The sequence below is a fragment of the Protobothrops mucrosquamatus genome, unplaced genomic scaffold (genome assembly GCF_001527695.2).
Source record: "Protobothrops mucrosquamatus isolate PMUCROS unplaced genomic scaffold, P.Mucros_1.0 scaffold1298, whole genome shotgun sequence".
NCBI classification, from domain to species: domain Eukaryota; kingdom Metazoa; phylum Chordata; class Lepidosauria; order Squamata; family Viperidae; genus Protobothrops; species Protobothrops mucrosquamatus.
This window is the reverse complement of record NW_015387500.1, coordinates 323,454-351,148: the sequence shown is the minus strand read 5'-3', so window position 1 is coordinate 351,148 and position 27,695 is coordinate 323,454. Positions and strand designations below refer to the sequence as shown.

At 43.7% G+C, this 27,695-nt stretch overlaps 2 protein-coding genes across 2 annotated transcripts in view; one reads left to right on the top strand and one right to left on the bottom strand.

Annotated features, from left to right (window-relative positions):
• The window catches only part of CRAMP1 (cramped chromatin regulator homolog 1), a 32,175-nt gene extending 27,515 nt beyond the window's left edge, over positions 1 to 4,660 (bottom strand). Inside the window, exon 1 of the mRNA XM_015821292.2 lies at positions 4,239 to 4,660. Coding sequence (XP_015676778.1) covers positions 4,239 to 4,659 — 421 coding nt within the window. The 5' untranslated portion in view covers position 4,660. The remainder of the gene's footprint in view (positions 1 to 4,238) is intronic.
• Positions 4,661 to 12,850: 8,190 nt separating this feature from the next.
• IFT140 (intraflagellar transport 140) overlaps positions 12,851 to 27,695 on the top strand; it is a 65,588-nt gene continuing 50,743 nt past the window's right edge. The window contains exons 1-13 of the mRNA XM_015821291.1: positions 12,851 to 12,997; positions 13,832 to 14,053; positions 14,728 to 14,849; positions 15,695 to 15,837; positions 16,968 to 17,140; positions 17,414 to 17,505; positions 19,107 to 19,213; positions 20,369 to 20,517; positions 23,173 to 23,376; positions 24,866 to 24,938; positions 25,831 to 25,922; positions 26,900 to 27,027; positions 27,667 to 27,689. Of these exons, the coding sequence (XP_015676777.1) occupies positions 12,851 to 12,997; positions 13,832 to 14,053; positions 14,728 to 14,849; positions 15,695 to 15,837; positions 16,968 to 17,140; positions 17,414 to 17,505; positions 19,107 to 19,213; positions 20,369 to 20,517; positions 23,173 to 23,376; positions 24,866 to 24,938; positions 25,831 to 25,922; positions 26,900 to 27,027; positions 27,667 to 27,689 (1,675 nt within the window). The remainder of the gene's footprint in view (positions 12,998 to 13,831; positions 14,054 to 14,727; positions 14,850 to 15,694; positions 15,838 to 16,967; positions 17,141 to 17,413; positions 17,506 to 19,106; positions 19,214 to 20,368; positions 20,518 to 23,172; positions 23,377 to 24,865; positions 24,939 to 25,830; positions 25,923 to 26,899; positions 27,028 to 27,666; positions 27,690 to 27,695) is intronic.

Sequence of the window (27,695 nt, the reverse complement as noted above, 5' to 3'; positions counted from 1 at the left end):
TTTATACTCTAATACAGAGGTCCCCAACCTTTTGGGCACCAGGGACCGGTTCTGTGGAGAGAGGTTTTTCCGCAGACCGGAGGGAGTGTGGTTTTGTGTGCTGCTTGCATGTCATGGATGGGACTTTGCTTGTTTGTGCGGACCGGTTGCTGGCATGCCGCAACCCAGTCTACGGACCAGGGGTTGGGGACCCCTTCTCTAATAAAAAAAAAATTGATGTGTACCATGAGGTGTATCAAACTGTATATACCATAAAATGTACCTCCCTATATACTGTACTATACACTTGCATGAATATTGGGTTCTTCCATTTAATGACAGAGTTCACACACGTTGAACAAACAAGAGTTTATGGCAGTGTTTCTCAACCTTGACAATTTTAAGGCATGTGGACTTCAACTCCCAGAATTCCACAGCCAGCACTGGCTGTGGAATTCTGGGAGTTGAAGTCCACATGCCTTAAAATTGTCAAGGTTGAGAAACACTGGTTTATGGAATAAACCAGACATGTTCACGCAAAAAACTAAACCCAAGTCAAGCAAACCACAATGTGGCTTAGTATGATGGGTGAACCCAAACAAGATTTAATTTCTGAATAAACATACCTAAAATTGGACGGACAACGCTCAATCCAGAATCAACTACCTGTCTATTGAGATAAGACAGACCCTTCCTGTGGCCCAAACACAATGAGCCTCAAATTAGCCCATCTTTTTCCCAAAGTGCCTTACAAATATGTAGATATCCTGCCTCAGGCTTCCTGTCCTGTATTAAACAATGATACATGGATCTAGCCAATGTGGTCGAGTTCTACCTGGATAGGATGCGAAAATTCCGGATGCTGGGTTAAGCAAGTCATGGTTCAGTTAACTGTAAGTATGAATGCTGTGCTGGCACAATCGCCTAGAAATGGAGCAATGCCAAGGTAATAATGAGGATAACCATGCCATATATAAAACCTTAGTAAATTGGGAGTTCATATGTCTATAAAAAGGAATAACAAGTCTTTTAGCAACTCTACCATCACCAAGCAATTTAAACAACTGAAAGCTATTACTGTAAAGCAGGGGTGTCAAACTCGCAACAACATGTGACGTGTTGCGACTTTTTTCCCATTGACGGCAATGGGGTGGGCGCGGTTTCGGCATGACGCATCCGGCCCGCGGGCCAGCAGTTGACACTCCTGCTGTAAAGCCTTGAAACAGACTTTGCAGATACAGGAATATCCTTAAAAAGATATACCAGAAAAATTAAAAATGTATCTAGGAACTCTAGTCTATGTTAGTAGACCTTGGCTCAAATACCACTAGAAATATTGGGGCAAGAAATGAACATTTCTGCCACTTATCCTGTATGAATCACGCTGAATTGCCAAGTAGCACTTCCATTCCTACTTGGCCTCCAGAACCCTTCTCGTTAATGTCAAGGAGTAACAGGTACGGTAAGAGTAGGATCTCCTATGTATTTTGGGAAGTAATTCCCCTCTTTTACCCCTCAAAAATAAGCAGAGGGAACATATCCTTTACAATAACAAAGCGCTTAAACCAGGATTATTCCAGTTAACCAGCATGCAAGAAAAGATTACCACTGAAATTTTAGAGAGAAGTAGGATATTGGAAATGATCTGTTCCATTATCTCACCCACCCAGGTCCAGGGTAAACTTACTATTATTAGCTTCACTTGAAAGATTTCTGATCCAATATTCACCTGTCTACAAGTTACAGAACTAATGGAAATGGCATATTTATTGCATTCATTTCCTTCCATTTTTCTGGCAGGGGAAAGTGGTGTATGTGGGATTTTACTTTTATTCCACAGCACACCTGTGAAGAAGATTGACAGGGTTTGACTGGCTCAAAGTCCCTGCTGATCTCTCCAAGGTCAAACAGGGACAGTCATTACGTCTCTCAAATTATAGTTCAACTTCTTCACAAGGATACTACATTGTTCTGAAGGCCTGAATGAGATCAGAAGGCCTGAATGAGATCAAAAGGCCATGCCTCCACTTATCTATTTTCCCATACCTCCTACATTTTACCAGATGTGTTTCATTGTTAAATACTGGTCATTGTCTCAGTTTGTCTACAACTGAACTTCATGATTAAAGCAGTGTACTTCGTTAACAGATTCACACATCAAAGGCATGTGGAAATATTAGCACTTTCATGGCTGTTCTTGCAACTGCTGAAGCATGTTGTTCTGTTGAGAAAAGTAAGACTCCCCCCCCCCTTTTACTACATTTATCTGAAGGATGAGAAACAGGCTCCAACTTCATACATTTCTAGTCATGCTCTTAAGCCCACTGAAAGAAAGGCTGCGTTAACACGCAGCCGTGATATGGTAGAAGACGGTCCTAACACTGATGATGTTACCTAGTTGGGTAATGAAATGTCTGCAAGAAAATAACCAAGTTCAGAGAGTACCGAGGACTCCACAGTATGGTAAAATTTCCGTTCATTCCAAGATGAGTTCTGCAGAAATTTATTGAATTTAATTGTGCAGTACAGACTCTGCTTGCAGAAAACTCAAAATTTAGGCTCTGGTTATTAGGATTATGTAGCAAATGGAAATTTTCCATCCAGCACTCTGGAAAAAATATCTGCATTAGTCTATACCTGTGTTTTTCACTTAGGATTCCGTTCCCACAATTCTCTGTAAAGAGGCATGCTGGCTGAGGAATTCTGGGAATTGAAGTCCACGTCCATGTAGTCAGAAACATCTTTCTCTAACTATAAGAACTAGATCAATCTAGGATGCTGAATATGACAAATGCTTCTTTTGAAATTAATAACTATATGTCAATCTCAGGTTATCAAAATGTACATCTAAATAAAATATTGCATTCCAAAAAGACAGATCAGTATAAGGAAGTAACACTTCCTATAAACTGCTAATGCAAAGCGTACTTTGTGATGTTTATTTCACTTTCACTAAATACATGTTTACACCATGTGAGTGTGGGCACAAATGTTTATAGTAATGCAAGGGGTAAAAAAAGGTAAACCAACAAAGTATTTCTTTGCTGAAACAATGCTGAAGTTATACAGGGCTTTGATAGGTTTAATGTATATGTTAAAGTATGATATATTTGTCCTTCACTAAATAACTGACAACTGGATGGATTCACCCAATCCAGTTTTGAGGACAAAACTCCACAAGTCACAGCATTATGTTGAAAATACCCCACTACCTGTTCTTCAAAAAAGATTGATGTCAAATCTAATGTGGCGTCAACATTTTCTGCCATCTTGCCAAGAAATATTAAAGATTCTGTAATTTTGATTTATAAAAAAAAGTTCAAAGTTGGGAAAGGCTGTCTTAAACAAACCATCTCTAATGACATCTATATAGTTATTTATTTCTCCCATCCAATATACTAGTTCATCAGGAAAAATATTTTTTAAGAAAGTCTTAAGGATCTCCATTTCCATAAATGCAACTGGTTAATAAAACAAAGCCAGAATCATTAAATCCATAGAAACGTGTTACAATTGCACTTTAATCAAATGCTAATATCGGTGATTACCCAAAAAACCGCTAACTCAGTTGATTCTAGTTCAGAAATTTATACAATCCATCAGTTAAAGTCAATGCAGAACGGATCAAGAGATTCCTAGTCTGGAGACGTCAGATCCATTCAAACGGCCTTATTTTCACGACTCAAAAAGCATCAAAAATAATATGGACAAGAAAACATCGCAACTTATTTGTTGACTAAGAACCAGACCGTGCCCAGGAACGCCAGCTGCTAAAACTCAACCATCCTGCAGCAATCAAAAAGATCAGATTGAGGCTTTTAAAGGAGGCTGCTTCTAAGATGATCAAGACTGATTATCAACAGTCATCAATAAATTACATTCTTGACCCATGCAGACCAGAGAGTGGGGAAAACCTAAACCTTGAGTATTGAAGGAAGATAAAAAAACAAAACCGCTAAAAAAAATTCAAGCAGGAGGAATAGCGTATGTAGTCAAGCAACCTTCCCAATTTAAACGGTTTCCCATTTTGAATCCAAGTCTTCTGGGTGGATCTGACGCCCCCGCCCCTAGATCAATTCGGGGTGCAAGAAAATGAGACCAGCCCTGACGAATGATGCTTCGAATCACCTGTACCCCCATAATACACACTCGGGGTCCACTCCCAAGCGTGGCTTCACCCCGATTCTTTCTGGATTAACTAACCACTGCGAGGGGTGATGGTCTGGCGTGAAGGAGGGTGGTCTGCCTGTGTCACCCACCTTTTCCTTTTCCCGTGGGGGCAGCGCCGCCGCCCCCACCGCCGCTGCTGCCCGTTCCGCTGACGGCCGCCCCACAGGAGGCCTGGGGGTCCTTCCTCAGCCTCTTGCTCTGCGGCCGGACGCTGGACCTGAGGAAGTGATGCTGGTCGTGGCCAGGCGCGGCCGGTGGGCCCGAGGAGGAGGAGGCGGTGGCAGCCGGGGGCGACGCCGGTGGGACTCCCGAGGAGGGACCCCCGTTGGCCGTCTCTCCCGGAGGGGTCCCCTCCTCCGGGCCTTTCTTGGCCCCCTCTCCTCCACATCCTCCTCCTGCTCCTTCGGGGCACCCCTCTTCCTCGCCGGCGGCGGCTCCTCGCTTGCCCAGCTTCCTCAGGCTTTCCTCGGGGGCCCCGCCGCTGCTGTGGTCGCCCAGCTTGACTGTCATCCTGGCAGGAGGAAAAAGAAGAGGAAGAGGAGGAGGAGGAAGAAGAAGAGGAGGAGGATGAGGCTGGTGGCCCAAAACAAGCCCCGGGCCCGGTGGTCGGGGCTTCCCCCCGCCCCGCGGGGGTGGCCCCCCATGGCCGGGGTCTCCCCAGGCCCAGCCCGGCCGCCCCCCGCCCGCCTTTCTCCCCCCCGCGGGGAGAAGTTTCGCCGCAGACATTCCGCTCAACATGGCCGCCGTTGTTTGCCACTCGATCCCCCTTCTCGTCCCGACCCGAGCGCGCGGCCCTCGGGCGGGTGGGGGCAGAGGAGGGCCCCGGGGGACCCTCCGCCGGGCTCCAGGGGACCCCGCTTCGCACGCCTGGGCGGCCCCGGGTCCTACGGCGGAGCCCCCCGAGCCCGGGAAGCGGCCCAAGTCGGGAAAGTGGCTGGGCAAGGCAGGCAGAGGAGGAGGAGGAGGAGAAAGGAGAGGCGGCCGGGCCGGAGCGCGCGGCTGGGTGGGGGGGCCCCCCGAGCGACCCCCGCCGCCCCGTCCTACCCATGGTGCGGGTCTGCCGGGCCGGGGGGGCTCTTCCTTCTCCTCACCATGGAGCCGAGGCGAGGCGAGCTCCCGAAGGGGGGGCATTCATGTTCCTCGCTGCAGCAACCCAGCAGCCGCGGCGGCGGCGGCAGTTTCTCCTCCTCTCCTTGCGAGCGAGGGTGTGCGCCTGCCTGTGCCTCTGGGTGTGTGTGAGTGTGTTTTTGTGAGTGTGTCTGTGTGTGTGTCTCCCCCTCCTTCTCTCTCTCTCTTTCCCGGACTGGGGGAGTGCAAAGATTTCCAACTCTTCTCTTCTCTTTTTTTTTTTTTGCACCACCACTACCTTTCTAAAGAGCAAGCTCCCCTTTCCGGACGCGCACTTGCAAGGGGGGTGGGGGGAGAAAAAAGGCACGCGCCTTTTTGCAAGGGAGGGAGGCGAAGGCGCGGACAAAAGCGTGGAGGGTGGGGTGGGAGGTTTGGGGGTGGGTCTGGGGGGTGCAGAAGGTACACCCGCCTAGGAGGGCCGGTGCCCGCCCGATCTCTGCGTCTGCCTCCCACCTCACCTCTTTAGTGGACTTACTTGTTGTTGCATTGGAAAGCTGGAGAGACGCTTTATTGATTGGGGGGGGTTTGGGGTGGGGGGCTTAAAAGGGGGGCTGGGCAACTTAGGGTGGGTTAAAGGACTTCGGATTTTTTTTTTATTTTTTTTTGCAGGATATAACACTTTCCCTCCCTCCCCCCCTTCCCTAAATGGCTGCCCAATCTTTAGATTCCAGGGTTCCTTGTGCCATCTTTACAAAGCAGGGGCTATTCACTTGCCAGGTTTTCATCAAAGGGGTAATCCAGACTTTATAGTGACGTTTTTTTTGACAATTGCATCCCTGGGTTATTGGTTTTAAACACACACACAGACACAAAAAAAAACCCCTAACCCTATAGGCTGGAAGCCTGCAAAGTGGTATGAACTACATAAACCACCCCTCCTCTTTTTTTTTTTTACAAAAAAATGCATGCAGAGAATAACCCTGGAAAAGAGGCAAACCAAAGTACCTTTTAACATCTATCACAGTTCATAGAAATATCAAGGCGTTTGGAAATATACTCTGAAAAATTAAGCATTCTTCAGGGTATATTGAGAATTAAGTGGTCCTTATTTACCACCAAACACAAATTAGGATATCTTAAGATTAGAAATTACAACTCAATATCCATAAACGAAGGGCTAGTCACCAACATAACAAGAACAAGTCATAGAAAGTTGCTTTTAGCCAAAAGATTCCGCACCTCCAAAGAATATAATCTTTCAAGAAAACAGTGCACCTATATTCCTTTCATAAGGTTCACTTAAGAGAACTTGAATACAGAACATTCTATTTTATGCCCATTTTCAAAACTGGATACCAAGATGGAAGCTCCTTAACTTCACTGGAACTTAACGCCAAAAAACATTAGAAGGCAAAACTTTTCAGTGTACATTTTTGTGCACTTAAAATGTACATTCTTGGTGTACATGTTATTCGTTTGGGGGGGGGGATAGACTCAGTTCAGCCTTGAATAGTTTCAAAAATGGCCGCAGGAAAACTATCTAGCATGATAATCAAGGATTAAGCAGGACTGGCTGCCCAGTTACACAGAAGCAGAGGGTCATAAGATATCAAAGATATTCTGAAATAATCAGTATGTTCTGTTTAATTTGATCAAGCAAAGGGAGGACACCTCAGATGGGAAAGTGGTATTGTCAGCAGACTGGGGGCTACTGGCCCGTTTCAACATGCCCAATTGCATAATAATAAAAACAATTGAATTTTATCCGATCATCCCCCTCCCATTTTGGCATGACTGTCAGATTTCCATCCCTCCCCATTCATTTTTTCCCCATTGCACCGACACCTCTGCTCAGCGACATTACTACTACGTCGGTCAATATTTACTCCCGCCACGGCTCGATTATTCCNCCCCTTTCCGGACGCGCACTTGCAAGGGGTGGGGGGAGAAAAAAGGCACGCGCCTTTTTGCAAGGGAGGGAGGCGAAGGCGCGGACAAAAGCGTGGAGGGTGGGGTGGGGTGGGAGGTTTGGGGGTGGGTCTGGGGGGTGCAGAAGGTACACCCGCCTAGGAGGGCCGGTGCCCGCCCGATCTCTGCGTCTGCCTCCCACCTCACCCCTTTAGTGGAGTTACTTGTTGTATTGGAAAGCTGGAGAGAAGCTTTATTGATTGGGGGTTGGGGTTGGGGGGGCTGGGCAACTTAGGGTGGGTTAAAGGACTTCAGATTTTTTTTATTTTTTATTTGCAGGATATAACACTTTCCCTCCCTCCCCCCCTTCCCTAAATGGCTGCCCAATCTTTAGAGTCCAGGGTTCCTTGTGCCATCTTTACAAAGCAGGGGCTATTCGCTTGCCAGGTTTTCATCAAAGGGGTAATCCAGACTTGATAGTAACATATATTTTTTTTGACAATTGCATCCCTGGGTTATTGGTTTTAAACACAAACACACACACACACACACAAAACCCCTAACCCTATAGGCTGGAAGCCTGCAAAGTGGTATGAACTACATAAACCACCCCTCCTCTTTTTTTTTTAAACCAAAAAATGCATGCAGAGAATAACCCTGGAAAAGAGGCAAAGCAAAGTACCTTTTAACATCTATCACAGTTCATAGAAATATCAAGGCGTTTGGAAATATACTCCGAAAAATTAAGCATTCTTCAGGGTATATTGAGAATTAAGTGGTCCTTATTTAGCACTAAACACACATAAGGATATTTTAAGATTAGAAATTACAACTCAATATCCATCAGCGAAGGGCTAGTCACCAACATAACAAGAACAAGTCATAGAAAGTTGCTTTTAGCCAAAAGATTCAGCACCTCCAAAGAATATAATCTTTCAAGAAAACAGTGCACCTACATTCCTTTCATAAGGTTCACTTAAGAGAACTTGAATACAGAACATTCTATTTTATGCCCATTTTCAAAACTGGATACCAAGATGGAAGCTCCTTAACTTCACTGGAACTTAACGCCAAAAAACATTAGAAGGCAAAACTTTTCAGTGTACATTTTTGTGCACTTAAAATGTACATTCTTGGTGTACATGTTATTCGTTTGGGGGGGGGATAGACTCAGTTCAGCCTTGAATAGTTTCAAAAATGGCCGCAGGAAAACTATCTAGCATGATAATCAAGGATTAAGCAGGACTGGCTGCCCAGTTACACAGAAGCAGAGGGTCATAAGATATCAAAGATATTCTGAAATAATCAGTATGTTCTGTTTAATTTGATCAAGTAAAGAGAGGACATCTCAGATGGGAAAGTGGTATTGTCAGCAGACTGGGGGGGCCACTGGCCCGTTTCAACATGCCCAATTGCATAATAATAAAAACAATTGAATTTTATCCGATCATCCCCCTCCCATTTTGGCATGACTGTCAGATTTCCATCCCTCCCCATTCATTTTTTCCCCATTGCACCGACACCTCTGCTCAGCGACATTACTACTACGTCGGTCAATATTTACTCCCGCCACGGCTCGATTATTCCCACCCCTCCGATGACACCTTCCCCTTTTTTTTTTTGCTTTCCTAACCCGAACGCCCCTCCTTCGCTTCCTCGCTGCAAGCCGACCACCGCGCAAGCTGCCTCGCCTCTACCGTTCCTCTCCTAGGAAACCCAGCCTCGGGAGGGGGGGGGGTTCCCCATAAAACTCCTCTCTGCGCCCCGCCGGCGGGACACCCACCCTTGCAAAGCGAGATCACGCGCAAGTCAATTCCCCGGGGCCGATTTGCATTGCAAGCCCTTGGCGGGGCTGCAGCCCAGCGTGGCTTTTACAGACCGGGCTGGGCCGGCGGGGAGACGCCCCTACCGGGTATCCGAGCCACCGGGCCTGGTCCTACCTGATGCATGGGAAGCCTCCGGTAGCTGCGGCGGCAGGGCAAGCGATCCCGGCAGCGCGCAGGCCGTTGGGCGCCCTGGCGGCTTCTCCGCCCCGCAACTCCTCGGCAAAGGGGCGCCTTGCAACGCCAGCCGCCGCCCGGCTCGCGAGCTCCCCGCTTGCTTCCGCTTCCTCGTTGCCGCCGCCGCCGCCACGCGCGCCGCGCAGAGAGATCGGAGGGAGCCCGGCGCGCGAGCCCGGCAGGCCCAGCGGAGAAGCTCGGCAGGCCACGCCTCCAAGGGGGCGGGGAGAAAGAAAGGAAGAAAGAGACAGGCGGAAGCAAAAGGGTGGGCGGAGGAAGGGGGGAAGAAAGAGGGGTTTTTTTCCCCCCCCACTCCCAAACAAATGTTTTCATTGGTCAGCGTCGGAAGGAGGGGAGGCGGAGCCCGAGGCCGCGGAGGCAAAAGTGGCCAATCGGAGCGCCGCGCGCGACAGATGACACGGCGCAGCCCAGCGCGCGAAGAGAGGCGGGATGAGGAAAAAGGAGGTGGGGGGGGGAAAGAGAGAAGATTGGAAGGGCAGCCGAGCGGGGCCGGAAGTGGTGGAGGCAGGAGCGACTGGCTCCGAGGAAGGGATAGGCGGGGATTCAGAAAGGGGAGGGGACTAGGTCACTTTGGGGAGCGTCAATTGGCTGGTTTCTATTGGACGGGCAAGGCAGGGGACCAATGCCGAAAGAGGGGGAGCGATTTAAAAGGTTGCGATCTTATTTTTTGTTTTTCCCGCGATGCGTATCTGTTCGCAATTAAAGCAGACTTCATTCCATGAAAGCTACGGTTAATTCTAAAAAAACGAATGACATCAACGAGACCCCAGGCTCTCCGTTATCCTCGAAAGAGGAACTATAAATTCAGGAGGGGGTTTATTTATTTGTAAACATTTGCAATATTTACAAATAGGACAAGTATTTACAAATATTTGTAAATATTCATTTCTTTGTAAATAAAATACCGCCAGCCGAGAGGGACATTTCAGCACAGAAAGACAACCCTCTATCGAGATTGGTTCTCAAACACAGGGCTCGCCAACCTTGGCCACTTTATGATTTGTGGACTTCAACTCCCAGAATTCTTCAGCCAGCATGGCTGGCTGAGGAATTCTGGGAGTTGAAGTCCATAAGTCATAAAGTGGCCAAGGTTGGGGACCTCTGCTCAAACAAGCCAAGAATGAATCGCCTTGGCTTTTTGAGAACAAAACCTACAGCAACACTCTGTGTGTGTTTGTGTTTTATTACTTGTTCGGGCAGAAAGTCCAAAATGGGGAGAAGAGAAAAAAAAAAAAGCTTTGCAAACCAAAGAGCGCCTCTTTCCACTCCTTTCCAACAAGCGATGCGCGTGTGTTTGTGTGTGTGTTTGTGTTTTATTACTTTTTCGGGCAGAAAGTCCAAAATGGGGGGGAGAGAGAGAAAAAAAAATAGTTTTGCAATAGGGTTGCCAGGTCTGCTTCCAAAAAATAGTGGACAAGCGGGGGGGGAGGTTAAGTAGTAAAAAAAGCAGACTGTACAGCTTTAAATTAAGTACCATTTCATCATAAAGCTTTTGAATAAAAAAAATGTCCACTATTTTGTGAAAAAAAGTAGTGAACATAATGTGAAAAAAGTGGACTGTCCACTCAAATAGTGGACACCTGGCAACCCTATTTTGCAAACCAAAGAGCGCCTCTTCCCACCGCTTTCCAACAAGCGATGCGCGTGTGTTTGTGTGTGTGTGTGTGTGTGTTTTATTACTTGTTCGGGCAGAAAGTCCAAAATGGGGAGAAGAGAGAGAGAGAAAAAAATCGCGTTGCAAACCAAAGAGCGCCTCTTCCCACCGCTTTCCAACAAGCGATGCGCGGAAGCGCTCGGCAAGGTCCGCCCAGCCTCCCCTTCGGCTCTCTTCGCTTCCCCTTCGGGTATTTCCGTGGCGGGGCGCTCGCCGTTGCCAAGGGCAACGCGAAGCCTCTCCTTGAATCGGCCCAGCAGGCCTCGATCGGGGCCGGGCCGGGCCGGGAGCAGGTAAGGCGACGAAGTCGGGGGGTTGGCTGGGGGATCCGCTTCGCTGCTTCCGAGCGGGGGGGAGGGGGCGAAAAGGAAGCCCTTCGGCCCAGCTGGCGCTCCAAAGAGCCTGGGCCCCTCCCGAAGGGAAAGCGTGGCTATTGTGGAAGCATGGGTGGGAGGCCACCAGGAGATCCCTGGGCTGCCACGTCGGGAAAACATCCCAGGGGGAGGCCAGGGCGACCCTCCCCCATAGCCGCGTTATTGTCACGCAGTCGCGATCGCCTTAACTGCCATACAGGAGATCCTCGATTTTGGCGGTGGGGGGAGGAAATCAGCAAGTGAGAGCTAATTAATTAATCTTGTTTTAATTCCCCCTCCCTCCCCCCCATCCCCATCAACCCTCCTTGGGGCCCTTCGCCAGGTTTTAAAGCAAAAGGTTCTTCACCGTGGCATCTGGTGGGTGGGAGCGGACTTCAACTCCCAGAATTCCTCAGCCTGCAAGGCTTGCTGGGGAATTCTGGGAGTTGAAGTCCACCCGTCTTCAAGTGGCCAAGGTTGAGAAAACCACTGGCTAAAGGTGCAGATCCAGATGTGGGGCAGAGCCTGTGCAATGTTTGTGTTGGTGTATTTCCTACTTTGTATTATCCTTTGTATAAGAGAGGTGTGCAAGCATAAAAACATGTAATAAAATAAGTAAATAAAATTGCTAGGTGTGCTCGTGTGTGATTTTTAGTTGCCCGTCACCATTAATTTGAAATAAATGCAAATCGGATCTACGACGCTTTTTCAAGAGGCAACTGGACTTTCTTGTTTTTCTTTTTTATTGAAAATTTTATAAAATTTTACAATATAAATCCCCCCTTCCCCCAACCCATCCTTCCACTCCCCCCTCCCTTCCCAGTGCCAATCACAGGGTTAACAATAAAATAATCATACTCTAACTAACATTAATCAACTATTAAAATAGCATATCTATAACCTCCTTTAACTCTCTGACTTTCTTGTTTTTCTTTGAAGACGTTTCGCTCCTCATCCAAAGAAGCTTCTTCAGCTCTCCAGGAGCTTCTTGGATGAGAAGCGAAAGGTCTTCAAAGAAAAAAAAAGAAAGTCCAGTTGCCTCGTGAAAAAGCACCTTTGGGACAACCATGACCTGGATGACTGAGAATCTCCATAGACAAATCAAATCTATGGTAGTTAGTATTCGGACAAGACACCATCAGGAAATCATGGGGCTATAGGCTAGACTGGGGAGTTGACTGATAGGAGAATTTAGGGTTTTTTTAAAATGATATAGCTGGCAATGTAAATGTCTACTTCTCCATCTCCTCGCCTTTCAAATGCAAATAACTCCAACGTTTAATTTAATTGATTTGATTTGATATGGCCACTCACCAAAGAGGATTCTGAACAGCTTTGAACAGGAACAGCACTCCCACGATGGATCATGATTTGTATAATTTGCTTGCCCAGAGCCTTCATTTCTCCCACATTTCACTTGGAGCAAATTGGAGCACTCTTAACCTGCGTGTAAATGGTGGACAGCAAGAATTTGCCCTCTGTGCATTTTCCCTTCTGCTCCTGGTGGGAGGATAGGGAAAGAAAAAAAATATATTAAGAGCTAAATAGTGGGTGGGATTAATTCCTTCCACGTGCAAAGAAAATCCATTTTGTATTTGTTCAATTTATGTTTAAACATATAATTTGCCTTTCGGTCTCATATTTGTCTCTCTTCAGCTGATTATACAATAAATACTTTGTCTCATAGGCATCTGACTATGGCGGTATACATTGATCATCGAATAGAAGCGCTTGAGTCCTGTGGACCCCACACCCACATCAGATGGCACCGTCTTCAGCCACTTTTGGCGGTTGCATCCATTAATGCAAACTCTGGCGGTAGTGTGGATATTTTTCAAGAACAGGCAAGTGTTCGAAAAACTAATGGTTGTGTCCTGGGCTAATCAAGTGCTAGGCACCTGCATTAATTGCATAGTACATACATTTGAGAGTCAGAGATGTATCGAAGGATTTGATCAGCTGATAGTGGCTGAGGAACTCTGGGAGTTGAAGACCACCTCTTTTAAAGTTGATACGGTTGAGAAACACCTGTTTAGCATATATATGTATGTATGTATGAATATATGTATATAAAATATGCTGTTCTCTGTCTCTCTGTCTGTCTCTGTCTCTCTGTCTATATCTATCTATCTATCTATCTATCTATCTATCTATCTATCTATCTATCTATCTAATCTACCTACCTACCTACATCTATCTATCTAATCTACCTACCTACCTACCTACATCTATCTATCTATCTATCTATCTATCTATCTATCTATCTATCTATCTATCTATCTATCTATCTATCTATCTATCTATCTATCATCTATCTAATCTACCTACCTACCTATATCTACCTACCTACCTACCTTTCTATCTAATCTACCTACCTACCTACCTACCTACCTATCTATCTAATCTACCTACCTACCTACATCTATCTATCTATCTATCTATCTATCTATCTATCTATCTATCTATCTATCTATCTATCTATCTATCATCTATCTATCTATCTATCTATCTATCTATCTATCTATCTATCTATCCTATCTACCCACCCACCTACCTAATCTATCTACCTACCTACCTACCTACCTACCTACCTACCTATCTATTTATTTAATCTATCTACCTACCTACCTATCTACTTACCTATCTGCTGTTCTCTTTTTCCCTTTTTCCTCCCCCAGGGAGAGTATGTGGGTGACGCACACTTGGAAAGAAACTTCCGGGTCACGTATCTCAGTTGGCACCCCTCCAAACTGATTGTGGCCGTGGGTTGCGAGATGGGAGATGTGGTAGTAGTGAACAAACAAGACAAGGAGCATCATGCTGTGCCCTCCAACCATAATGCTGATATTTCAATCCTGAACTGGAGTACCAATGGAACACGTCTTGTTTCTGGAGATAAAGTAAGTAGCAAAATCAAAAGGGTTTTTGAATAGCACATCAATGCATAGTCTTATCTATTATTCGTTAACACAGGCTATGGAAATTTCCTTTGTAGATGAGGATTTTTCATTTACCTATAAAGGGAGAAAACGTCAGGTACGTTTTTCCAAGGCTTTTTATTCTATTTTGCCAGCCTTCAAACCGAAGATTTGAGTGACTTGAGTGACTTGAGTGACCCATTACCAGGATTATCTATATTTTTAAAAATTCAGAAACATCCGTTCTTTGTTGCTGTTCATTTAGTGACCGTGTGATTCACTTAACAACTGGAGTAATTCATATAACCGTGGCAAAAAAGAGAACTGAAATCAGCCCACATCACTTAACCTCTGCCTTGCTTAGTAACGGGAATTCTGGTTCCAGTTGCAGTCATAAGCCGAGGATTACCTATACACCGGATTCCCTTGGCGTATGAGACGAGAAAATCATGAGCTGTTTTGTTCTAAAAAGATGGTGAGGATTGGCATTTGACATGTCTTGGTTAGCGTTCTTAATGTACAGCCAATTATTGAGAACTTGCTTCTCCATATCAAGTTATCGATGAAGTTATGAGCTCACCTCAAGACAAATCAAGACCGCAAATGGCAGAACTGGTCCATATGAAAACCTTAATCGAGTTTTCTCTCTTTTGCAGCTGGGGGTTCTTGTCTTGTGGCGGATGGATCAGCGGGGGAGAGTCCAAGGTCCCCCTTTGTTAAAACACGAGTATGGAAAACATCTTAATTTCTGCATTTTTCGCCCACCTCCTCCCGGAGAGTAAGTATGAAACTTTGGCCAGAATTTTTGTCCGTTAATACTAAGTTCCACCGGAGCAAAAATTCGATATGTAGTATGGGTGATGAATCAAGGGCCACTTTCTTCCCTCTGTTTCGTGCTTTCTTTTAAACCGTTCCTTAGCACGATCTGTTTTTAGAGCCTCATCCTCAGATTGAAACCTTTTATTTTTTTCATCCTCTTTCCGTCGGCCTCCCTAAACTGTCTAAAAAAATCACGTTGTTACTTGCAGCACAGCATTTGTTTAAAATCCAATGGAGGCCTCCTGTTTCCTTTTGTGCGATGCCTTAAGTGCCCATCGGGAAAAAAGCCTTTAATATTGAAAAACATCTAGGCGTGCTCTAGACTGGGGTGAGGAAAAACTTCTTACCATTAAGAAGTGATTTTTCTTTACACATAGTCTTTGGCTTACAACCACAGCTATGGACCCGAATTTCCATTGCTAGGGAAATTGGTTGTTAAGTGAGTCACCCCAGTTATATGACCATTTTTGCCATAGTTGTTAAGTGAATCCAGCTTCCCCCGTTGACTTTGTCGGAAGTCAGCTGGAAAGGTTGCAAAACAGTGACTTTGGGACACTGCAACCATCCTAAATACAGGCCCAGTTGCCAAGCCCCTGAATTTTTGACCCCATGACTTTAAGGGCTGCTGTGACCGCCATAAGTGCGAGGACCCAGTCCTAAGCCACTTTTTTCAGAGCTGTGGTAACTTTGAACAGTCCCTAAATGAACGGCTGTAAGTCGAGGACTACCTGTAACAGGTAGTTACAGGTAGTCTTGTAAATCCAAAGAGTGCCACATCTCAGATGTCTTGTTCTTAACCTGCAGAGATTTGGTCCAGCTCGCCAAAGCTGCAGTGAGCGGTGATGAGAAGGCCCTGGATATGTTTAACTGGAGAAAATCTGGAATGGGGCTGCCTCTCAAAATGGGACCCCAGGAAGGCCTGTCCTTCTTTGTTAGCGTGATCGACGGTAAGGCCAAAGCAACTTTTAAAAACAGGAATGTATAGGGTGGTCTTTACTCTTCGCATTTATGTTGTATGGTTTATATTTGTATAAATATTTAAAGGCTTCCTTACTTAGGATTACTTAGGAAAAAGTTAACTCTTGTGATTTCTACAAGCCTCACCAAGGACCTTTGAGGCCTACTTATACAATACTTCATATTATACAGTACATTAATATTGCCTATTGTTTATAATCTTTATTGTAAATCCCCAAACAATGCCACCCAAGCACCACCGACATTGACAAATTCACCGTCTGTCAATTACGAAAGGCAGCTTGACTTGGAACAGCTGACATCCTGCCAGGATACTTCGAACACCATAAAGCATCAACATCTGCCTCTCTGAGGTCCTTGGGAAGGACTTCATAGGTGGATTAAAAATGCCAACCCCCTCTCTGAACATCTGGCTGATTGAGCCACCAGCTAAATAAACTTTACTCCCCATGAAATTCTTGTGGCGGTTAATTTGGAAGCTCACAGCGCCCCCTTTTGGTAAACATTACAGAGAGAGCGTTCTTTGCATTTGTTACGTGTAATTTCTTATTTGTTCACACTCTTAATATTGACAGTGAATAATGCCACTTTCTGTAGGGTCTCTGTGGATTCTTTTTAACCTATATGTTCTTGGCTCCCTTTTATTTTTAGTCGTTATTTTTAGTCTTTTTCGTTTTTTTAAAAAATTATTTTCAAATAACTCAAGGCAGTGAACAGACCCAATATATCTTCCTCCTCCTATTTCCCCCACCACAACAACACTGTGAAGTGGATTGGGCCGAGAGAGAAGGACTGGCCCAAAGTCACCAACCAGCTTTCAGGCCTAAGATGGGACTAAAACTCACCATCTCCTGGTGACTGGCCCAAGATCACCTCGCTGGCTTTCATGGCTAAGGCAGGACTTGAACTCGCAGTCTCCCATAACTGTAACCTTCATCACACGTTGCTGCTTCCATTCGGTTTCTTTCCATCATTTTGAAAAACGCATAGGTTGATTCCACTCACTTTGAGATTACTCTTTTACCCTCAAATCCCAAATTTGGGATGGCCCGAGCTTCATTCGAGGGCCGAGTTAACTACACAATTGTTTCCATTGCAGGAACTGTGCATTATGTGAGTGAAAGAGGAAAGACCAGCCAAGCATTGATTATAGAAACCTCAGTCCAAAAAATGTTGTTCATGGAAAGAGACGTCTTGGTAGTAATAACGGAGGCTCTCCTCTTATCCCTTCACAAAATTTCTCCTGAAGGAGAAGCAGAAGAACTTCTGAAGGTAAGGAAGTAGACTGTGTGATACGATGCTTACCCAAAAAGTTAATTATTGTGGCTTCTAGCTAGTCTACAAACTGCCTCAAGGACCCTGGAGCTCCACTGATCACACATACCTGGAATTGAAGAATCAAAATAATTTATGAGCAAAGACCTTGAACCGCTTTTTAAAATGGTCAGCCCCTTTTATTTCAGTGCACATTGCTTATCTGGACCACGATCTTTGAAAGAGGACTAAACTCAATAACTTTGTGCGCTGAATGCTTTTTGTTGCCAGGTCAAGTTGAGTGGAAAGATGAGTCATCCTGCTGATATCATTTTGATTGATCATAGCCTCCTTATCACTGCGACAGGCGAACCCCTTCTTAGGTAAGAAAATGATTGGGTCTTTTGAAAATGATTGGGTCTTTTAGATAAGATAAGAGGTAAGATAACCTTTATGGTCATTTTTTTTTACTGTGGGCACACACATCAAAAATGAAATTTAGTTGGCCGCTCTCAAAGTGAAACACACACACGACACACACCTAAACATACTATATACAACATATGTCTAGAGCCACACTCCTACATATACATAACAAATAAATATTAAATGCTGTCCATCTTGAATATATAACGGAAGGAGGTGCCTGGATCACCTTGAAGTATTCCTAATGCTGCATTAGATTTAAGAGCAAAGACGTGCCTGTAAGAAGTCCTGGGAACTCACTACCACTTTTTTCTTACACAACTAGGTAAAATATGGCTAAAGTGGCTTGCTTAGTAGTTAACCAGAGTTTCTTTGAAACCATGACTTCTGCCTCAAATGCAATCTCCCTCCCTCTGTGAGGGAGATAGGCGATTCCTAAATATGAGGGATGGATGGATGGATGGATGGATGGATGGATGGATGGATGGATGGATAGATAGATAGATAGATAGATAGATAGATAGATAGATAGATAGATAGATAGATAGATAGATACAGAGAGAGATGATAGATAGATAGATAGACAGACAGACAGACAGACAGACAGACAGACAGACAGACAGACAGACAGACGATGATAGATAGATAGATAGATAGATAGATAGATAGATAAAAAGTCAGAAATTTGCTAATGAAACTGAATTGAACTGATTAATTGAATTGAATTTATACGTCCTTGTGGTCAGATAGAACCGGGGTGAGGCATAATGCTGTGGCTTCACATAGGTTGTCGCTAGTGCATAGTTGTGTTACTTTTTCAGATAAGCATTTCTCAATCTTGATGGATAAACAGGAAAAGAAACCAGTACTCAGATCCTACCTGCTTGGACTCTATAGCTTGATCATAAACCATTCTTTCCAGAGAGTCAATATGTAAATAGTTGCTATAGAAAAAGCATAACCTGGGAATTCATTGCTTCAAGTCTTTTCCTGTGACACAAGCTTGCTGTATCTTGGCTTGGAGAAAATGACTATCAAATTGACTTTAAAGCCGGGGTCTTCAAACTTGGCCCTTTTATGACTTGTGGACTTCAACTCCCAGAATTCCTCAGCCAGGCACGCGTGCCTGGCTGAGGAATTCTGGGAGTTGAAGTCCACAAGTCATAAAAGGGCCAAGTTTGAAGACCCCGGCTTTAAAGTCACAGATCTGTTAGGAGCAGTGTTGAGAGAATAGACATGAAGAACTTTGTACAAGAAATATCTGTCTAAATTAAAGGACTGACATCTTTCTCCTCCTGCTTCACCTCTTGAGCAGTAGGCCAACTATTGGATGGGTACCGTTTAGCCATTGCTGTGATTATTTTTAGAGTAGTCTTAAGTGAATCAAAGGGTTTCTCACAGTCTTAGAGCCTGATGCAAAACAAGAAGATGGCAAACTGCCAAGGCAAGGCAGAAAAGCAAATAGGAGCAGCATCAGGCTTTACGATAAAGCCTTTTGGTGTTTTTTTTTTTAAAGCCCTGTCCCTTATTAACTATATTTCTTGTACCTTCTCTATAGGTTCTGGGATTTGGAACGGGGTGAGAATTACGTCCTTTCTCTGGATGAGCAGCTAGGCTTTGAAATCGGAGAATGTGTCCATTGTGTGTCATATTGCAATGCCAAAGGTACAAAAGATGGGGTTGCTTTGACTTTTAGCATCTCGATTACCCATTTTTTAAAAAAAATCTCACTGATTTCAGAGGTAATTTATTCTACGGAAGTTAGTCCCACTATCATTGATAAGGGACAGCTTGAAGACAAAATATACACAGCCCAAAAAGCATTTATATGTAGAGAGAGAGATGCGTTGTGGAAGAATAACGTTTAAAGCAGAGGTTTCCAGCTGATGGAATTAGCAAAGATGGTCACACTGACTGTGCTGATCGAAAAAAAGAACACAAGTCCCTTTGTTTCTACTTGGAAACCGCTTCTGGACTTTGTGCTTGAGGTGGGGGAAAAAATGATATCACGATTTTGGGTTTTTACCCATTAGACTGATTTGCCGATACAGAAATGGCTAGTGCATACTACTATAGAAATGTAAAAAGCTGAGATTTGATTTTAATGTCTGATTTTACTGCAACAGAAAGTTGGAAGTCAGTGTCTTTTGTTTCTCCCCCCCCCCCCTTTTCTTCACACCTTTTTTGTTTTCCCTTTTTCTACTGTCGTCCCCTACCTAATATTTGCTTTTGTATGTTCACATTTTATGTTATAAATGAATAAAACTACATACAATTATAAGCAGGGGTTTCCAAACTTGTCAACTTTAAGACTTGGGGAGTTCAGCTGGCTGAGGAATTCTGGAGGTTGAAGTCCACAAGTCTTAAAGTTGCCAAGTTTGGAGAACCCTGGTTGAAGGAATAAACTTTTAACAAGTACCATGTGGATTAGAATGTTCCTTTCCTGTTTCTTGATAGATTCTCTTAACAGAGAAATAACAATAGATTATTTCTCTCCCTTTCGCTCATAAAATCTGGCCTTAGGTGCTAAAGTTGGAATGAGATACTGCTTGTTTTAAATTGGTCCTTACATTGCCGTTAAGTGGAAAATGATTCTTATAAACAATATTTATATATTCCTGGGAGATAATGATTTCAGCCATTGGAAATCAACCTTGTAGCTTTCCTGGTCATCTAAGATATGTTTTTTTCTTATGCTTCACCTCTCTTTTTATTTATTCATCCTGAGCTTTGATGAAAGGCTAGGTTGGGCAGAAAGAGAGCGTGTGAGCGCGCTGCTGGTGGCATAATTGACCAGATCTAGTATGGTCCATTTGGCAGGTCTTCTAGCGGCTGGCACCGACAAAGGGCGAATAGCTATGTGGAGGAAAGTGCCATTCTCCAGCCAGACCACCTGGTCCCTTGAAGGCAAGGACAGATGGAAACTTCAGACACCCACTGAGCTTGAGGGGAGCATCATTCAAATCGAGGTAAAATCACAGACAGAGTTGATCCTTCTCTTCGGCTTACTTAGATGCAACACCCAAGTGCCAAAAAGGTGCAGTTCCCCCATCAGGGATACCCAGGGGAAGCTTTTTTGCACAGATGTGCACGCTAGAGACACGAGGTCATTAGGAGATATCACATAGAGCTAGCCTTCAACTTATGAACATTCGCTTAGTTAGTGGACGTTCGAAGTCACAACGGCCCTTGAAAAACGTGACTTACGGCTGGCTGGCTTATAGACTTGCAACTTTTGCAGCATCCCCACGATCACATGATCAGAAGTCAGGCACTTGGCAACTGGCCTGTACTTAGGACGGTTGCAACATCCCAGGGGTCACGTGATCCCTTTTTGCGATCTTCTGACAAGCAAAGTCAATGGGAAAGCCAGATCCACTTCACAGCCACGTTACCAACTTAAAAACTGCAGTGATTCATTTAACGGCCGTGGCAAGGAAGGACGTAAAATGGGGCCCAACTCACTTAACAATAGTCTTGCTGAGCAAGAGAGATGTTCAATCCAGTTGTGATCCTGTATTTTTCAACCTTGTCGACTTTAAGATCCTGCTGGCTGGGGAATTCTGGGAGTTGAAGTCCACCCCTCTTAAAATTGCCAAGGTTGAAAAACAACGATGTGTAAGATTGGATGGAAGGGCCTCCCAGTTGAAGATTCCTTTCTACCCAACATTATCCGCCTTCCAAAAAGAAAAAAAGCAAACAGAACTTTTCCAGCGGGCTTTGGAGATGTGATGCCAGTATTATATTACTGAATTTTTAAAAGCGCTTTCCTAATTTTTGCTATTACGTTCTTTGTTATTGTGAGCTCCGAGAGTGTTTGATTGTAATAGGATATTAATTTGGTTCAATAAATACATTTTTAAAAAAAGCAAGTTCTTCTAATCAGGTGTAAGAATGAAAGGAAACTAGAGAGTCATTGGAAATGTGAGAAAATAGATAATGCCTAGTTGGGAACTCTGGGGTGAAGTGTTTATTTGGATGTGGCGTTAATCTTTGGTAGATGAAAAGTACAGTCATGTTTGCTTTTTAAGTTCAGCCTACACTTAAATTAACAGACATAACAATGGTTGTTCTTGTTCTCTTGATCTATTATGGTGGACAAATCATAACAAATGATGTTAGGCTGTGCAGTCTTCTTACATAAATAACCAAAACAGAATGCATTTGATTCAGCCAGCTTGACTGTACTGTTGCTGGACAGATTTTTGGCCCTGCCATTTATACCTTCTATATATACCACACGTTTTTGTTTCAATCCTTTTGGTATATTGATTTCACATTTTCGATGCTTCCTCCTGGATTTTTTATTATTATTATAAGAGTAGATATTTGTAGATTTGCCAGTCCTTTCCACTCGTCTTTATAAGTTATTTAACAGACCCTAGACAGATTTTCTATCTGGCAAGAATTCATTACCTAACCAATTAAGCTTTTCATCAAAAACCAGTTCGATGAATTGGCCAGAAAAAGCCACCTGTTCACACTTACAGGTAGTCCTTGATTTACAACCACAATTGGGATGAGGATTTACATTGCTAAGCATGGAGGTTGTTAAGTTAGTCATATCCAATTTTACCAGTATTTTGCCGTGGTTGTTAAGCAAATCACACATTGTCAAGCAACTTTGGCTTTCCCCCATTGATTTTGCTGGTCAGAAGCCAGCTGAGAAGATCTGAAAAGGCAATTGCCAGACCCTGGAGACTGGAACTCTTGTAAATACACACGGATTGCCAAGTGCCCAAATTTTGATCCTGCCACTGTAGGGATGCTGCAATAGTTATAAGTGTGAGGACCGGTCATAATTAATTTTTTTCAACCAAACAAATGGTTGTAAGTGGAGGGCTACCTGTACACCATTAAAAATATATTAGATAGATAGATAGATAGATAGATAGATAGATAGATAGATAGATAGATAGATAGATAGATAGATAGATAGATAGATAGATAGATAGATAGAGTGATAGAGTGATAGATAGATAGATAGATAGATAGAGTGATAGATGGATGGATGGATGGATGGATGGATGGATGGATGGATGGATGGATGGATGGATGGACGGATGGACGGATAGATGGATAGACAGATAGATTAGTAGATAGATAGATAGATAGATAGATAGATAGATAGATAGATAGATAGATAGATGATAAATAGATAGATAGATTAGTAGATAGATAGATTAGAAGATAGATTAGAAGATAGAGAGAGAGAGAGAGATTAGAAGATAGATACATAGATCGATTAGAAGATGATAGATAGATAGATAGATAGATAGATAGATAGATAGATAGATAGATAGATAGATGATAAATAGATAGATAGAGAGATAGAGAGAGATAGAAAGATAGAGATGATAGAGATAATGATATAGATATAGATACAGATATATAATAGCTTAATTCCCCCAAATGTTATCCTCCCTCCAAGGTGCAGTGCAACATCACAGTAACTCAAGGAGAACATGAGAAGCGATACGATTAGGAAGTCTAAGAAGTCATCAATATTTGTCTTTTTTAAAAAAATGTTTTCTTTAAAGTGTCCAAGCCTCTAAACAAAATGTGTTTTCTCACTAAAGCTGACCGGGGAATCCTAATGTAATTTTTCTTCCTCCTGTTTCAAGTGGAGCTCAAAAAAGAATCTGCTGGCAGTGAACCTGACCAATTCAGTAGCCATCCTAAGGGAGCAAGCCATGGCTTCCCACTTCCACCAGCAAATGGCAGTGGTCCAGGTTTCCCCCAACTTGTTCAACATCACCAGCTTCAGCAGCAAAATGATGGATAACCTCCGTATCGATATGCACGTGAACGGGGTGTGGGCAACCAAGGTATTTTTCCATCAGATCAATGTAGCCGCTGTCTTGATTTTGAGGATGAGGATGAGAGACAGAATGAATCGGATGACTCCAGTCTTAAGGCACTGGTCGTGAATTTCATTATGTATTCCCATGAACTCAACTCTTGTTGATTCCAGTGAGTTCCCCCCCCCCTCCTCCTCCTCCTCCTCCTCCTCCTCCTCCTCCTCTTCTTCTTCTTCTGCCATATCCGTTATTGGACGTTGGCAATCATGTTGGCGATCCTGTTTTTATCAGCAGCTGCACGAAAAAGTGCTGCTGAGTTTTGTCCAAACCAGTCCCTTAGATTTTGAAGCCACGATGTTCTTCTTCTGCCTGGACCTCGTTTGCCTTCCATCTTTCCCTGGAGGGTTAAATGGAGTATGCCGTATTTTTCTGGGTATCGCATCACCTGTCCGAAATATTCTAATTTTCGTTTTTTAATCATTTTGATGATTTCCCTTGGCTTTCCCAGGCGGCTTATCACCTCCTCATTTCTGATCTTGTCAACCCAGCTTATACATAACAGCTGCCTGTAAATCCACATTTCAAATGCTTCTGGTCTCTTCAGGTGGCCTTCGGTCAGAGACCAACTCTCTACTCCATAGAGCAGGATAGAAAAAAATATAGCATCTGACAAGCCTGATTTTCAGGAGTTCCCTCTTAACGGGTATTAATGTGGGACCCCCAAAGATTTCTATGCTGTCTCTCCTATATGTGTCAAAGGGTATGTATCCAGGGAAGCGTAAACGAATTTGATAATGTTATCAGCCACCATAAAAGAAAGGGGTCTGGAGCCTTTTGTATGAAATGGTATAGAACAGGGGGTTGGACTAGATCAGGGGTCCCTCAACCTGTGGGTTGTGAAGAGTTTGCAACTGGGCTGCAGAAACAGCCAACAAGTGCACATGCCCGCATTCTTACTTGTGCAAGCAGCGGGCGAGCACATGCTCCATTTAAGTTGGATGTTCCTTCCAATTCTGATAATGTTCTAGGATGTTCTGTGTTCTAGGTAGTAAACAAGAACGATACCTTGTATAATAATATATAGCGTATGACATATAATGATATGTACACCGCCACTTGTTGAGATGGGCAGCTATAGAAATCAAATAGTAAAAATAGCAATACCTAGAAAAACAATTTGCCTGTGTGCCCAGCAAGGTGAAGCAAAAACAAAAACTATAATAATTGAAATGAATAGACTTAACTTCCTCAAAGCCGAATAAGCGGCATTTAGCTTGCTAAATTTCTGGGAGATAAAGATTTTAAGTCCAGGCGGAGTTCTACAATTTTATACAGCCAGGAGCTGTTGTTGTCCTTGAAAAATCCCTCTGGAAGATAATGGTTCTGAAAGCAAGGCTGCACACCATATAGAAATTACAATATATTGGCTGGAACCTAGAGGAGGAGTATAACATTTTGAGGTCTGGATTAGTTTGAAAAATGGATTTTTAGCGACCTTTTTGATCCCGCCTTTTAGGACGCTGTAGCATTCTGGAATGGAAAGCAAGTTTCTATCTTTGAACTCTCGGCTGCCACTTTGCGGAATTCAGGTAGGTTGGATGGCTTTGAACGGAATATCTTGTGCTTATTAGGAAAGAATATAGAAGGTCAATAATTTGGAGGCAAGAAGAGTGAAAATAGGCATGTTTCTGCACTAAAATGTATCCCAAATGGACTGGGATTAATTGTGTGTGTATATGGGTGTGTGTGTGTATATAATAATAACAATAAAGTTGGAAGGGACCTTGGAGGTCATCGAGTCCAACCCCCTGCTCAGGCAGGAAACCCTACACCATTTCGGACAAATGGCTGTGTGTGTGTGTATGTGTGTTTGTGTGTATACATATCCCATATGTATATGTGTGCATGCATGTGCATGATTATATATTTAAAGAGTTTCAGTTTTGCAAATTTTTATTAATTTTCAAATAAACATATAAACAAATATAAATGTGGTGCATCTCATTAAAAAACAAAAAGAAAACCTAGTCAATATATTTTCAGAAATGATCGGTGGTTCCCCCCCCTGCATCCCCCCTCACTCCTTCAACCTTCCTACCTTCCCTCTTCCTTCCTCCCCTCCTGCCCACACCTCTCTCCTCCTTCCTCCTTTCCAACTATCCTACACATCCCATCACCTTCTTTTCCACCTCCTTCGGATGCAGTTTAGGGGTACTAGCCGATCATCTCCTCTTCTTATATTTAAAGAGTTTCATCAGAGTTTCCTTTTTTAATATGCGCCAGCGTGTTCGCAGAAAAAAAAATGGCCATCAAGATTATCTTTATCATATCTTAAAAAGAAAAGATTACTAATATTTTATTTTATTTTTGTGGACGGCATTCAGGACTGGTATAACTTACAGCCTGTTTGGACGAAGCTCTTAGTCGTACAAATTAAAAAGAGCAAGGCTGTGGTAAGAATGTTCCTTTGAATGATTCCAGGTTTTTTCCTCTGTGAATCCCCTGTGCTGGCGATGCACGAAGAGAACCTTTACACCGTTGAGCCGAATCGGGTTCAAGTTCGCACCTGGCAAGTAAGCAAGCAGGCCGGCATTGAAGGGTGGCGGTTACAGCCCCCTGCCTGAGGAAATAGCTTTGGATTTATGCCACTGTGTTTGTAGTTCGAACAAGACTGTTCTGCCCATATTGTCTGGCCAATGAACAGTACAGGTGATCCTCAACTTACCATCATGTCAGCCCAACATTTCCATTGCTAAGCAAGGCAGCTGTTAATCGAGTTTGCCCTATTTTATGACTTTTCTTGCCCCCGTTGTTAAGCGAATCACGGCAACTGTTAGTAACATGGTTGTTAAGTGAATCTGGCTTCCCCAGACAGCTGGGAAAGTTGCCCATGGCAATCAGATGACACTAGGATGCTGCAACTGTCACAAATACGTGGGTTGCCAAATTTTTGTCACATGACCGAGGCGAATATTGCAATGGAGAGAAGTGTGAGGTCTGCCCTAAGGCTTTTTTTCCCCGGTTCCATCGTAGCTTTGAATATTTGCTAAATGAAAGTTGGGGGCTACTTATATCAGCAGGCTATTTCTGAATAGGATAGAGCTGGAAGGGACCTTGGAGATCTTCTAGTCCAGCCCCCTGCTCGAGCAGGAGGACCTATACCATTTCGAACAAGCGACTGTCCAGTCTCTTCTTAAAAACCTCCAGTGATGGAGCGCCCACGATTTCTGGAGGCAAAGCTGTTCCACTGGTTGATTGTCCTCACTGTCAGGAAGTTTCTCCTTAGTTCCAGGTTGCTTCTCTCTTTGGTCAGTTTCCATCCATTGTTTCTCGTCCTGCCCTCTGGTGCTTTGGAGACTAGTTTGACCCCCTCTTCTTTGTGGCAGCCCCTCAAATACTGGAAGGCTGCTCTCATGTCGCCCTATTCCCTAGTTCCTGGTGATCCGTCAGGTCAGGAAAAATTGCAAAGAGCTGCCAAGATCTTTGTCAGGGTAGGACAACAAAGGACCACCAAGGCCGAGTTTAACCCTTCTGCTTTCTTTTCTCCCAGGGCACCGTTAAGCAGCTGCTGTCCTTCTCCGAATCTGAAGGCAGTCCCTGCTTTCTGGACGTCTGCGGGAATTACTTGACGGTGGGGACCGACATGTCTCACTTTAAGATCTTCGATCTTTCTCGCAGGTACATAGCTTCCTTATGAAGCTTTCCCTTTCTTTCTTTCTTTCTTTCTTTCTTTCTTTCTTTCTTTCTTTCTTTCTTTCTTTCTTTCTCTCTCTCTCTCTCTCTCTTTTTTCTTTCTCTCTCTCTCTTTTTCTTACTCACTCTTTCTCTTTTTCTTTCTTTCTTTTTCTTTCTTTCTTTCTCTTTCTCTTTTTCTTTCTTTCTTTCTTTCTCTTTTTCTTTCTTTCTTTCTCTTTCTCTCTTTTCTTTCTCTTTCTCTTTTTCTTTCTCTTTTTCTTTCTCTCTCTCTCTCTCTCCCTTTTTCTTTCTTTCTTTCTTTCTCTCTCTCTTTTTCTTTCTTTCTTTCTCTCTCTCTCTTTCTTTCTTTCTTTCTCTCTCTCTCTCTCTCTCCCTTTTTCTTTCTTTCTTTCTTTTTCTCTCTTTCTATCTCTCTCTCTCTCTTCTTTCTTTCTTTCTCTCTCTCTTTTTCTCTTTCTTTCTTTCTTTCTTTCTTTCTTTCTTTCTTTCTTTCTTTCTTTCTTTCTTTCTTTCTTTCTTTCTTTCTTACAGTTGGAATGCCCTCTTTGGTTGTCTCTGTTGTACGGAAACAAAAACACAGGAGAGTTCGTGTGACCTGTAAAGTCTCTCGTCTTCCCACAGAGAGGCAAAGGTGCACTGCAATAGCAAGG